A 13,890-nucleotide genomic window follows, 5' to 3' on the forward strand; every position below is an offset into this window, starting at 1 on the left:
GCGCTGCGGGGCTCGCCTTCCCGGCATGCCTCGCGCGGCCGTTCTCCGCCGTCCCCTCTGACCTCGCAGGGCCCGTCGTCGTTCTCGCATCCGGGCTCTTCTCCGCGCCACACGGGGAAGAAGATGGCGGCGGCGATGATGGCGACCTCCGTGGCGGCGGCGCTCCCGGCCGAATGGATCCGCAACTGGGAGAAATCCGGCAAGAGCGAGTTGTGAGTTCGGAAAGGAGGAGGGGGGAGCGTAATGGGTGGGCGGGCCTCCAGGCGATCCCCTGCCCGCCTAGGCCGCCCGTCCGTCCGGTCGAGCTGAGCCCCCTCCCCCCTTCATTGCCACGCCCCTCCCCGCTTTCAAGCCCCGGGCTCGAAGCCGCCTCCTCTCCCCCCTTCCAGCGGGCGCCTTCCCGGCCGCTTGGACTACAACCCCCAGGATCCTCAGGCCGCCTTGCCCTTGGCTGTAATGGGGCAGGAATTCTGAGAGTCCCCACGGCCCGCCGGGAAGACAGTCCAGGCTGGGCAGTCCCAGAAGCTCCCTTCCATCCTTTTCCCAAGCCCTGGAATCGTCCCCCCAACTGCCCCTCCCCTTTCCTTTCTCTCCCCCTCCCCACCAACCCCCTCCCCCAGCCCCACTGAGCATCCCATAGCTTTCTCTCTCTCTCTGTCTCACACACATCTATCTCTATCTCTCCCTTTTTAGATCCCATCTATCTACCTCTGTCTGTCTGTCTGTCTCTCTCTCTCTCTCTCACTCTCGCACTTATCTATATATCTTTATCTCTCTCATTCATCTATCTCATCTATCTTTCTCTCATCTATCTCTATATCTCTATATACATACATACATACATACATACATACATACATACATACATACATACATATATATTGCTGTTATCTATCTATATATCTCTCATCTATCTTTCTCTCATCTCTATCTCTCTCGCTCTTATCTAGCTATATCTTTCTCTCATCCATCTATACACACACACACACATATATGTATGTATGTATGTATATGTATGGCATTCAGCTTTGGGTATTTTCCCACATTATAGTTGTGTTTTTAAAGTTGTAGCAATGTTTCAGCAGAATCTCATCTGCCATCATCTATCTCTGTCTCTTGCTGTTATCTATCTATATCTATCTTTCTCTCATCCATCTATCTATATCTCTCATCTATCTATCTTTCTCTCTCATCTATCTCTATTTCTCTTGCTCCTATCTATCTATATCTATCTTTCTCTCTCATCCATCTATCTATATCTCTCATCTATCTATCTTTCTCATTTATATATCTATACACACACACACAGAGAGAGAGAGAGAGAGAGAGAGATACATACATACATACATACATACATACATAATTATCTATATATCTCTCCACTTTCTCTCTCTCTCTCTCTCATTTATCTGTCTCTCTATCTTTATATCTCTATCTCCTTTTTCCAGGGCTTCTCAAATATCTGTCACTTGGGCTTCTTCTTAGCCTAATGGCATTTCAGCATTTGGGTTTGGCTAGTCTACAGAAAATAAGGACTTGGGGGGACATGATAAAGCAGTAATCCAATATTGGAGAGGCTGATGTTTTCCAAAGCATCAGAAGGCAAGAAAAAGAAGCAATGGATGGAAATTAATCAAGGAGAGAAGCAACCTGGAATTCAGGAGAAATTGCCTAACAGGGAGGACAATGAACCAGTGGAACGGCTTACCACCAGAAGTTGTGGGTGCTTCATCACTGGAGGTTTATAAGAAGAGACTGGTCAGCCATCTATCTGAAATGGTTATTTGTCTCCTGCTTGAGCAGGGGGTTGGGCTAGAAGACCTCCAAGGTCCCTTCCAACTCTTTTGTTCGGTTAATTAACCAGTGGAATAGCTTGTCACCCGAAGTTGTAGGTGCTCCATCACTGGAGGTTTTTCAAGAAGAGACTAGACAGTCACTTGTCTGAATTGGTTATAGGAGCTCCTGCTTGAGCAGGGGGCTGGACTTGATGACCTCCAAGGTCCCTTCCGGCTCTATTCTGATTCTGATTCTCCTGTCCAATTTTGACTTCCACTTCTTTGTACCTTTTCCAAGGTTCCTTCTTTTTCGTACATGGGAAAAAAAGAGAAAGGAAAGCAATGTATTGAAACCTTCTTAAGAAAATGAAGGGCTAATATAGGATTTCCCTCCTATTCTTTATCTCCCTTTAAATCTTTTCAGGGATGCTTTGTCTCATTCTCTTAATGTGATTCATAGATTTCAAGACTAATGGACTGTGTGTGTGTGTTAACTTATCAGTGAACAAAATCAGCTGGGTGCTCCAACACTGGAGGTTTCCGAGAAGGGATTGGACAACCATTTCATTGAAATATGGTATAGGGTTTCCTGTTTGAGGAAGGGGCTGGACTAGAAGACCCAAGGTCCCTTCCAACTCTTTCTGTTAAATCCCTTAAATCAAGGTCATGAACTGGGGACAAGAACATCAGTAAAGGGTATTTTTTTTAAATCCAAAATGTTCTTACAAAGGCCAGTGGGGACTGTTTCTGGTGTGCAATATTGTCCTGTAAAACTTGCATTCTTTATATAGTATGGAGACTTTGTCCACGTATCTATTTTAATTTATTTTACTATATGCTATTGTCATGCAGAGCATTGCTCTTCAGCTGAGCACATTAGGAGTCACAACTAGCGACTGCTAATGTGCTCAAATCCCAGCTAGTTTCTATTTAACTGCAATATCTTTAAACCGCCTTTCACTGTTCATAGGAAACATACAGTAACTTTGGAAAAACATACCAGATGAATACAGGTATATTCCTGGTAGAATCCCAAAATAGAATCAAAATGTAGTGTTATATACATTGATAGACTATTTGTCAAATTCAGAATAATGGAACTTTTTTTTCCATTTCCACTTGCAAACAAGAAAAGTTAGCTGTCTCATTTTCTGAGATAATGAATCCCACAGTTTAATTCCACCTGCCAAGAAAATCCTCTGAGAACACATCAGTTGTACTGCATCTCACACAAAGCTTAAGAAATTAAGAGTTCAAACAAACAAGTAAATTTGAACACTCTCTTTTGCTTTTCCTCTTCATTATGTCTCCCTACAGTTGATCGATAGGCAAATCAGAAGTTCTGTAATATTTTCCTTTTACAGATCCCAAAATGTACATGTTAGTCAAGAACAATTCAAAGTAACTATAGTTTGTACGTAACACTAACATGCCATTGGTAACCGTTTGGGTTATTTTAGCAGCTTTTATTGGTATGGAAGAAACTAGTATGAATAATGAAGCAATGAACACTAATGTCTTCAAATCACAATAAGTCCGGCTTCTTTACACTCCTACTGTAATGTTAACAGTGATTTCCCAGATGGAAAGATGCATTAAATAATACGGTCTTTTTTTTTTTCCAAAGGGAGGCATCAAAAGTACATGTGGATTAGAAAACATCAAGCATACATGTAAACAGAGGGCAAATCCTGGTGTATTTTCTAGTAACAGTGTTGTTCTTGAGCAATCTTTGGTTAGTTGCTTTAAAAACATGGACTGGGTCACTGACTTGCCACTTGGTTATATTTCTGATCCCTCTGAATTTACAAGAACATTTAATTTTATGTGACAAGGTTTAGACCAGAAAGTACAGCTGTGGAAACTGTTTTAATACGCACATATTTCTGCAGGAGAACATTTCTAAATAGGGTTGAGCTGGATAAGGGAACATTGGCTTGTTTATGTAACTTATCTGTGCACAAACACAACAGTTGGTATTCCCCAAGTGCCCCTTATTATCAACCCTCCAGGCGTGCTATGTTATTTGTCCTCTTAACTTGGGGTGCCAATTTAAGATCCAGCGTGCGCCCACTTTAAAACACGTTCATTTGCGGAAAAGAATATTGTGACTGATACGGAAGTTAAGATGCAGAGTGTTGGCATCCAGATTCAGTGCAGCTAATGCAGATTAATGCTGGAAAATTGCATTTTAAACTGACGAGTATAATTCCAGTAAGGAACATGCTGCAATTATTTACAATCCCTGGGTAGAAGAATTAATAAGAGAGGTTTCAAAATTTTCTCAGTTCACGGCAGGCTTGGTTTCTTCCTGGTGGTGGTACAGTTTCTCTGAGGTGTAACAGCACAGCTCGGGAACTCCAGGATGTAACAGAACCATGAATTCTTCAAGACACCATGGAACGTTTTACATTTTTGAAGGAAGCATAGTGATATTAGGCTAGTAATTTGTGAGGTATACAACAGATGTTCAATATTGCTGCACTTCCTTTGAAAAATTAAAATAACCTGCGGAAATCCAGAGTGACAGTTTGGGAAACATAGTTAAATGTTTGCTAAGAACTGGGGTTTTCTTAATCTAAAGCCCAGTAATTAAGATGAGCCATGTAATTTTAGGCCTGACTAGGTTATCTGATTTCTCCTCATTTTGAATTAATAAAAGGCTTTAAAAGAGTTGCCCAAATATATTCATTTTTTTAAAAAACGGCCTTCTCTTTAGCATAACCAGACCAGGGATGGCAAATATATACTCCTTTTCACGCGGTCATTAGAAATATTAAAAATATTTAGTGAAGAATTGGTCCTGTTTTTTTTTTTAAATATAGCCCTTAATTCTGATATTTTAAGTAGGTCCTCCTTAGAGGAAAACTTAGAATCCAAGTGTATAATCTTCAAAGAGAACTAAGAGCAAAATTAAACCCATTCCATCATGAGTAAGGTATTAGGTTCCTAAAAGATTTGACACTAATGAAATAAGTCATATATAGTGCATATAACCTCCACTTTACAGGCCGGTAATCTCAAGGGTGTATATTATCCCCAAGATTACTTTGCTTATATCATCTAATCCTTTGTTTTCTCAAACTTGGCAACTTTTAAAAGATGTGTGGATTTCAGCTCCCAAAAGTCGAGGGATGCTGGTTGAGGAATTCTGGGCATTGAAATCCACACCTTTTAAAGTTGCCAGGTTGGAAGAATGCTGAATCAGTTCATATCGTCGCAAATACAAGAAATCCTTTACTGTTTTTTTCTGGATCTTTTTTTTAAAATCATCTCACAAACTTAACAGAGTTCATCAGTTGCCGAGGCAGTTTTGAAATGAAGGCACTTGTCCTTCCTTGTGTGCTGTTCTTGTACATTTCAGTTATCTGGAGAGAAGGGAAGACAGTAGAGAAGAACTAGTAGATGGAAGTTGGGAAATGGAAATGGAAGGCATAATATTGATAAACATAAAGGATCCTATCATTTGAAAGTCCCAGGTCCAACAGCCCCACAGTGTGAACTAACAGCCAAGAGGAATACACAATTGTGAACTCTTTTTTCACTTCAATATAGATGGTCCTCAGCTTACAACAGCCCATTGAATGACGGTTCAAAGATACGGTGGCACTGGAAAAAAAGTGACATATCTGTTTTCACACTTAGGACCCCAATGGGGATCCCAAGTTCACTTAATGGTGCAGTGATTCACTTAAGAACTATGGCAAGAAAGTTGTTAAGAAAAGATAAAATCGATGAGACAAGATAACCTTTATTGTCACTTTTTTCTGCGAACACCTTGGCACACATTAAAATTGAAATTCTGATGCCTGCTCTCAAAATGTATGTGTGTATATATGTATACACACACACACACAGAGACGAACACAATACAGAAGCCTGATGATGGCAGATGAGATTCTGCCAAAACGTTGCTACAACTTTAAAAGCACAACTATAATGACGTGGGAAAATACCTGAACAAAGCTGAATACCGTACGTGTGTGTGTATACATATGTGTGTGTGTGTGTGTGTGTGTACACATATACATACAGTAGAACATCTGTTCATGAACATAATTCGTTCCATAACTTTGGTCGCAACCCAATTTGGTCATGACCCGAACCTAATTTTGGAAATTTGGCGCTTACAAAAAAAAATGGTGTGGAAGGAGAAATCGGCCACAGGGGGGAAAAATTGTGATTTTTTTGGTCGGAACCCAATTTGGTCATGGTCAGAAGCGTTTGTGACCAGAGATTCTACTGTATAGGGCAAAAATCAACTGTCTCAGTTAACAACATAAATTTTGGGCTCGATTGTCATTGTAAGTCGAGGACTACCTGTGAAATCAGCGGCCTTTTTGTGTTCAATCATTGTATTCATCTCGTAGACATTAGGGGTGGATCTTTTGTTGTTTGCGTCACATTAACAATAGCAAAACTTCAAAACAACTTCGGTCAGGCTCCACTTGTCTATCAGATGTTTCAAACGCCCTCATTTTTTTTCCATCCACCCTCTTTGCTAACTGATCTGTCAATTAATAGAACAGCTGTTTGCCTGGCTTAGATGACAGCTGTGAATATTGCCATAAGTCGTGACAGGCTATGATTAATAGCAGTTCCTCCATAAGTTTACATGAGGGTCAGTTTTAATACCCTTTTTTTAGTACGTATTACAGTACAAAACCCAGACAGATGTTGATTTTATTTTAGTTTGTAGGAAAAGGTAAGATTTTATTTTGGTTTGTAGGAAAAGGGATCTAAAGATCGCTTTCTGTTAACAGAAAAATGCTTAGTCCATCTAGAAATGCTGCTTAAACACAAAATCACTTGATGTAAAACTTAAAAACAGGGTGAATTTGTCTTTAAGATGTAATTTGCTTAGACACTGCTAGTAGATTCTTAGAATCTGTGAGAAACTGCCTGAGTTTCAAAATTTAGAAAAGAATCCATGGTTCTTCATAATTAGACCTTTGACTGTGTAGTGAAGTGTTAATTTCTGAATATCAGTTTGGACCCATGAGTTCAAATTTGAGGTGTACTACTTGAAAGAAACATGGTTCAGCCTTCAAAGCATCTAAGTACACAGATGTACCATTTGAATAAAAAAAGGCTTTTAAAAGTACATCCGAATCAAAAGGTCCAATATGAAAATGTAACTTAAAATGTAATCATTAAAGCTTAAATCTAAAATTTAGCAATTCTCCCAGTGTTTAGGTTTTTATAACGTTCTGTAATCAGGAGGGTTTTCTTGCTGGCAAAGTTGTAATTAAAAAAAAGAAACTCCACAAAAGTTGCATTCACTTAAAAACGAAATCAGGTTTTGATGGCATCTAAAAAAGTATCTCCAGCACATATCCAGAGTCTCTCATTCTGCTATAGTACTTAAAATTAACCTAAATTGTCCATTAGCATTAAAGCTTTATGTCATCTTTTCATAATATTCATAATGTATATTAAAGAGTAAACATTCCAGTTGTGTGTAACAATAGGTACAGTTCTATTTTCTTTTAAACATTTCCTGGGTCTGAATGTATTTATTACAAAGGTAGGTGTTTGAATGACTTACAGACCATAATAATGCAATGGCCTAGCGTACTATGACATTTAATCAGCCACAAACAGGTAGCTGGTTAATGGCATCCTATTGCAGGAAATTGACCTCATTGTTTTCCTTTTGATTTGTCCCCAGTGTTTGATTGAACATTAAAATATTATGAATAGCCACGAGAATAGATTTCACTAGGCAAATCCTTCATCGATTCTGGATGCTAAACAATGTTCATTCCCTTTCAGCTTGCAGCTGTGCCGCGCTCTTTCGGAAAATGCAACTTTTAGAGGTGAGCCTTGGGGTTTTCATAACTGAGGTCAAACTAAAAAATCTGACAGTTATATATTGTTCCATAACATAATAATTAGAAATAACTTACATTGATGAAATACGATGCTGTCTTAAAATATGTCTCATTAATATTCCTTTGAATATATTACATTAGTCAGTCCCTCTTTGTCTTGTCTTCCAGGTGTCCAACAGGCTCTCTATGAGCTTGCGTATCACGTTGTCAAAGGAAATCTAAAGCATGACCAAGCATCAAATGTTCTTAATGATATTATAGTAAGTATTATTTTGTACTGAAGCAACTGTCTTTAGCAATAGCAATTGCACTTAAACTTATATACCGCTTCATAGTGCTTTACAGCCCTCTCTAAGCGGTTTACAGAGTCAGCCTATTGCCTTTAACAATCTGGGTCCTCATTTTACCCACCTCGGAAGGATGGAAGGCTGAGTCAACCTTGAGCTGGTCAGGATCGAACTCCTGGCAGTGAGCAGAGTCAACCTGCAATACTACATTCTAACTACTGCACCACCAGGGCTCCTCATAACAATAGCACTTAGACTTATATACCACTTCATAATGTTTTACAGCTCTCTCTAAGCGGTTTACAGAGTCAGCTTATTGCCTCCAACAATCTGGGTCCTCATTTTACCAACCCAGGAAGGATGGAAGGCTGAGTCAACCTTGAGCGTGGTGAGATTCGAACTGCCAAATTGCAGGCAGGAGTAGCCTGCAGTACTGCACTCTTAACTGTTGCACCACCACAGCTCTTACACTCCAATTTAGTGGGAATTGTAGGCGTGGTGGATCAGTGGCTTCATGACGCCAGAGATGGTCTTTGCTCCAGCAGTTCGAGTCCTAGCACAGCGTGGCGGGATGAGCTCCCATCTTTTGCCTCAGCTTCCGCCCATCTAGCAATTCAAAAACATGTTCCACGCGAGGAGATAAATAGGTACCACTTCGTTGGGGGGAGACAACCGGCACTTCGTGTGGACAGTTAGAAGAACTCTGCTGGTGCTTCACCTTCCCGATTGCAAAACGTATTTGTGAGGTGGCTTTGGTGGAGGAAAAGGATCCCAGATAATGTGGCAGGAAACCCACTCTGCTTTCTTTCTGGAGTGGAGGTAGCTTGACCTCCTCTGGCGACACCTTGGGAAGCACCCAAGCATGAACCAAAACAGAGCTATCACTCTTAGGCAACCAAACTGCTACTCTGCATTAGTATTGTAGCCTCCTGGCTAATGTAACACCGCCATACACTAAATAGATAAGTGGGAATTGTCACCTCCCCAAATTCTCCCAGCCAGGATGAATGCTGATCACATTGGTTGGAAATTCTGATGAGCTGCAGCCTGAATCTACAGATAATCTTCGACTTAACAGTTTAGCGACCATTGAAAGTTAGAATGCTGAAAAAGGTGACTTACAACCATTTTTCACGCTTATGACCACTTATGGTCATTTCCATTTGGATGCTTGACAACCGGTTCCTATTGATGACGGTGTCGGTGTTCCAAGTGGTTGCACCCATCGAAAGCAGAACTCGGAGGCAGGCAGATTCCCCAAAGAACAATTTATTGGATACATGATATTGGCCTAGTGGGTGAAAACCGGCTCTGAAAGTTCCTGCGGTTTTCATCTAATTAAAGAAAGTTTCCCCCTTCCCCTCAGGTCATCAGTCACATTGTCCAACGATGGGGCTAGCAGGTTGCTTGGTTATTCCACTCCTCCTCAGCCACTTGTTGGAAAGACCTTGGTTCCCACAAGAATTGTTTTATTTTGACGGCAAAGCCGAGCTATCTAAATTTGCCCTGTCTTCCCTTTCTCCCCCTTTACTTCGTGGCATCCATGAAACCTCCAAGATGGCCTCAGCCAGGTTTGCTTCAGGGTTGACAGAAGGTTGCAGTGTCCTGGATTATCTTTGGTGACCTGACCAGCAATGGGCAAGCCAGATTCACTTAACAACCGTATGATTCATTTAACAATGGCAATGATTCACTTAACCCAGGGGTCTTCAAACTTGGACAGCTTTAAGACTCGTGGACTTCAACTCCCAGAATTCCTCCTCCAGTCATGTTAGCTCAGGAATTCTGGGAGTTGAAGTCCACAAGTCTTACACTTGCCAAGTTTAAAGACCCTATCTATCTATCTATCTATCTATCTATCTATCTATCTATCTATCTATCTATCTATTTATCTATCCTCCCTCTCTCTCTCTCTCTGCCTCCCCTTTTATCTAACTCTCTTTATCTATTCTACTTCTCTTTCTCTATTCCAGTGATCTTCAAACTTGACAGCTTTAAGACTTGTGGACTTCAACTCCCAGAATTCCTCCTCCAGTCATGTTAGCTCAGGAATTCTGGGAGTTGAAGTCCACCAGTCTTAAATTCCCAAGTTTGAAGACTATCAATCTATCTATCCTCCCTCTCTCTCTACATCTCTCTCTGTCCCCCCCCTTTCTGCCTAACTCTCTTTATTCTACCTCTTTTTCTCTATTCTAGGGGTCTTCAAACTTGACAGCTTTGAGACTTGTGGACTTCAACTCCCAGAATTCCTCCTCCAGTCATGTTAGCTCAGGAATTCTGGGAGTTGAAGTTCACCAGTCTTAAACTTGCCAAGTTTGAAGACTCTTGAAATCAGTGCAGCAAGAAAAATCGTAAAAAAGAAGAGGGCAAAACTCCTTGGACCAATTTCTCACTGAGCCACCTAAATTCTAGGCTCCATTGTGGACGTAAGTCAAGGACTTCCTGCCTTTGCAAGTTTTCCCATATTTTAAGAACAACATCCTAACCCTATAAGGGTGCTTTAGCTTTGGTGGCAAGCAAACTACGAGGGGAAAAAAACCTTACGGTGCCAAAGTCCATTTTAAAAGCCGAGAAGAAAAGCGAACACTGGAAAAAAAAAAAAGGAAGTTCTTTGGTCATTCTTCTTTCAAGACGGCTGGAGCGAAAAGCTGCGAGGGAGAAGACTGGATGGTTGACCTATTAATTTCAAGCCTTAGAACCTGTTACTGATTCATGTCCATTTTGACATTATATTGTTTCAGCTTTGGGGACTTGGAAAGCCGCTGTGTGACTTATGATTAACGCTTCAAAATCTGCCCTTGAATGACGCAGCTGCTGCTCTTAGGCTCCAAATCAGAGCAGTTGGAAAATCAGCCCTACTCAAGAACACGTTGAAGGGCTCCTGATTTTAGCAAGCGGTAGTTCAAGACGCGATCATCTCCCGTTTGACCACTGAAGTCAAGTTTTTTTAATTCAACCAGCGTCGTGCCCTAAATTTAATAGGTTTGGCTTAAAGGTTAAAGGGCATTTTATTGACTTTGTGGGGTTGGTGTTTCCTGGAGCAGCAGGTCACTCTTAAAACTCTTAAATCAGTTCATGTGCTGGAATGGTTTGTAAGCCATTGTAGAATGGCCATTTGCCAACGTCCAGGTTAAGTCCTCGGACCTTACGACTGCAACTTGCACCCCAAATTTCCGTTGTCAAGGGAGACATTGGTTTAGTGAATTTTGCCCTGTTTTACGACCTTTCTTGCCACCGTTGTTCAGTGAATCACAGAGGTCGTGTCCACTTGTAAAACATCCCTCTGCTTGTTTCCAAGTTGCCATAAGAAAGGGCAGGCGGGGGGAAGACTGGAGAAGCATACGGCAAATGAACTTAGAAGCACATTCCAACCTTAGCTTGAAAAAGATTGTAGCTCACCTACTGGAGCTTTTGCCCGCAACAAACTGGCTGTGGAGGAAACTGGGGAAGGGCAAAGTCCGGCTGGGCAGAGCAGGGGAGAGGTAGAGCAAGGGAGAGGGAGTTCAGAGGAAGGCCCAGGTCCACCCCCTCTTCATCCTAGGGCACGCAGGGAGGAAAGGAAAAGAGGGCAACGTGGGTTGCATGGCTTATGGGGGAGGAAGGGGCCTTGATTCCCTTCATTAGCTGCAGCTGAGAACACAATGCATTTAAAAAAGGCAAACTGTACAGCAAGCTGTTGGGAACAAACATGACTTTATCTTGTATCGTCGTGGCTTATCTGAGTTCTTAGCGTCTTCCCAACTATGTGAGTTTTGCCGTGCTTTCAGGTCTGAAATTCCTTCTCCTGCCCTGTCAAGCTGATTACTTCAGTTTGGTTTGTTTGGACTTTAAGTTACAGTTTGTGTGTACCTTGTTTTGGACTGAATTTTCTACAGTCAAAGGCTGTTCCTGGGAGAGTTTTTTTTTTCAGCCGAAGGTAACCTGGACACTGGGGGCAAAGTTGGAGATAATAAAGGGACTCTTATTGCTTATTTGACTGTGTTGCCTTTGTGCCAGGTCATCACAGAAGTTTGGCTCAAAGCTCATGATTTAATTAGGGTGATCGCTGGAATCCTGGCAGGTTGTTTGGTTAGTAAAGGGGTGGTTCCCCCATCGTCTTTGCTTGTCAGGAAGTCGTAAAAGGGGATCACGTGATCCCAGGACACTGCCACCATCATAACTATGAGTCAGTTGCCAAGCGCCTGAATTTTGATCATGTCACCGTGGGGAATGCTGCAATGGTTCTGTGAAAAACGGCCATAAATCCCTTTTTTTTAGTGCCGTAGTAACTTGGAACGGTCACTAAACGAACTGTTGTAAGTCGAGGACTACCTGTAGAAATTGGACAACCGTTTGACCAGGAAAGTATAAGCTCTCCTGCCTTGAGCAGGACGGGTTGGACTAGAAGACCTCTGTTCTGGGCTTCCCAAAAGCACAAAGTCGACTCCTCGTCCTGATAAAACCCCTTTTATTTAGGTTAAAGGGAATTCCTCTCCAGCAAAATCCCGGCAAACAATCTTTCAAGAGATTGCACAACTATAGAACTTTATCAGGCTTGGAGAGCTGCCAGGCTGATATCTTTCAAACACCACACTGTAGCAGAGAATACTTGGCAAGAAGTCAGGAACGGATTTTCACCCTAATGAATTGAACTAATTGTCTCCTGCAAACCCCATTCTCCTTTCGCTTCTCTTTATTTCCTCTGGGAGGGGCAATTCACCATCCACCTGGGCCTTTATTCCCGAATTGACCCTTGTTCCTTAATTGTTCCCTTCTCCTGGTAGCTCTGCACATGTGCACACTGGGAACAGGCTCCAGCTGTTCTTCTTCCCCACCGATGTCCGACTCCAAAGGCAGCTGATAACTGTTGGATGGCCCTGGCCCCATCTCTGCCTCTGACGCAGAGCCCTTGTAAGAGCCTTCCCCAGACTCCAGGACTGGCCCATGTTCCTCCCCAACCTCCTCGCTGTCTGAATCTGCCACCAGCTTCGCTGGCCGCTGGTGGGCCACAACAGCTTCCAAGGTCCCTTGCAGCCCTGGGATTATATGTTGACCTTAACTGCAGGCCCCGATCGAAGTTTTTTTTTTTTTTTAAATTGTTTCTCACCTAATAATTTATTTTAACAGGAATTTCGGGATGATATGCCTTCCATTCTGGCTGATGTATTCTGCATATTAGGTAGGCCTCCTTCCTTTCATTTTCTCAGTGTAGATTCTTTTAACAGTTTCAAGGAAGAATCGAGAGGAAAGACCTGAGTGATTCGTTTTGAAAGGCCATTTGTTAAAGGGTTTGCTCAAAAGTATCATTGTCATCATAAAGGCTGAGGATTGCAAAAAAGAAATTTTAGCCCTTGACAGAGGATATAATGAAGGCTGAAGAAGCACACGCATATTTAGGAAGAAAAAATATATAGGATCCCAGTGAGCGCTCAGTAGCCAATGGATAATTTTCCATATTCATCATGCTAACTAATTTTATATATGCATGTCATCGCCATCTTATAACGACCCCATAATCCCTAGCGGGGTGGAGTCTGGGCAACTGAATGGAGCTAGCAGAGTGTTTTAATGGCCGGATGCCCTCCCTGTTGCCAATATGGAGTTTTGTTCAGCAGATATATTCTCTGTGTGTCCAGAGAGAGAAATATCTTCCTCACAGCCTCCTGATTGTGACGTGAGAGGCCACCGCACCACTCCAATTTTATGTATGCATGTATTATGTATAATTTTTAATCACCAAAATGGTCAGTCCAGTATGTAAATTCCACAACACAGCCTTATAAGGTAGTCCCAGGCACCAACGGCTGGCCGGGGAATTCTGGGATTCGAAATTCACAGGTCATAAATTTCACCAAGGTTGGATACCGCTGAATTAGCCTGCGAGTTTCGTGATAAAGACGAGCCCTTAACAATCGGATGCCGTTGGTTGGTTTTGTAGATATCGAAACCAGTTGTTTAGAAGAAAAGAACAAAAGAGACCAGTTCATGCAGTTGGTGTTGGCTTGCTTGGTGAGT

At 41.9% G+C, this 13,890-nt stretch overlaps 1 protein-coding gene across 2 annotated transcripts in view; it reads left to right on the top strand.

Moving 5' to 3' along the window:
• Positions 1 to 5: 5 nt before the first annotated feature.
• THOC2 (THO complex subunit 2) overlaps positions 6 to 13,890 on the top strand; it is a 54,019-nt gene continuing 40,134 nt past the window's right edge. For both annotated transcript variants that reach the window (XM_087972145.1, XM_026674777.2), the window contains exons 1-5: positions 6 to 212; positions 7,551 to 7,594; positions 7,778 to 7,869; positions 13,003 to 13,054; positions 13,814 to 13,884. In XM_087972145.1, the coding sequence (XP_087828271.1) occupies positions 124 to 212; positions 7,551 to 7,594; positions 7,778 to 7,869; positions 13,003 to 13,054; positions 13,814 to 13,884 (348 nt within the window). In that variant the 5' untranslated portion in view covers positions 6 to 123. The remainder of the gene's footprint in view (positions 213 to 7,550; positions 7,595 to 7,777; positions 7,870 to 13,002; positions 13,055 to 13,813; positions 13,885 to 13,890) is intronic.

Source organism: Notechis scutatus, chromosome 10 (genome assembly GCF_049901735.1).
Source record: "Notechis scutatus isolate UNSWTSFEM ecotype Mainland chromosome 10, rNotScu1.2, whole genome shotgun sequence".
In the NCBI taxonomy this organism is placed as follows: Eukaryota; Metazoa; Chordata; class Lepidosauria; order Squamata; family Elapidae; genus Notechis; species Notechis scutatus.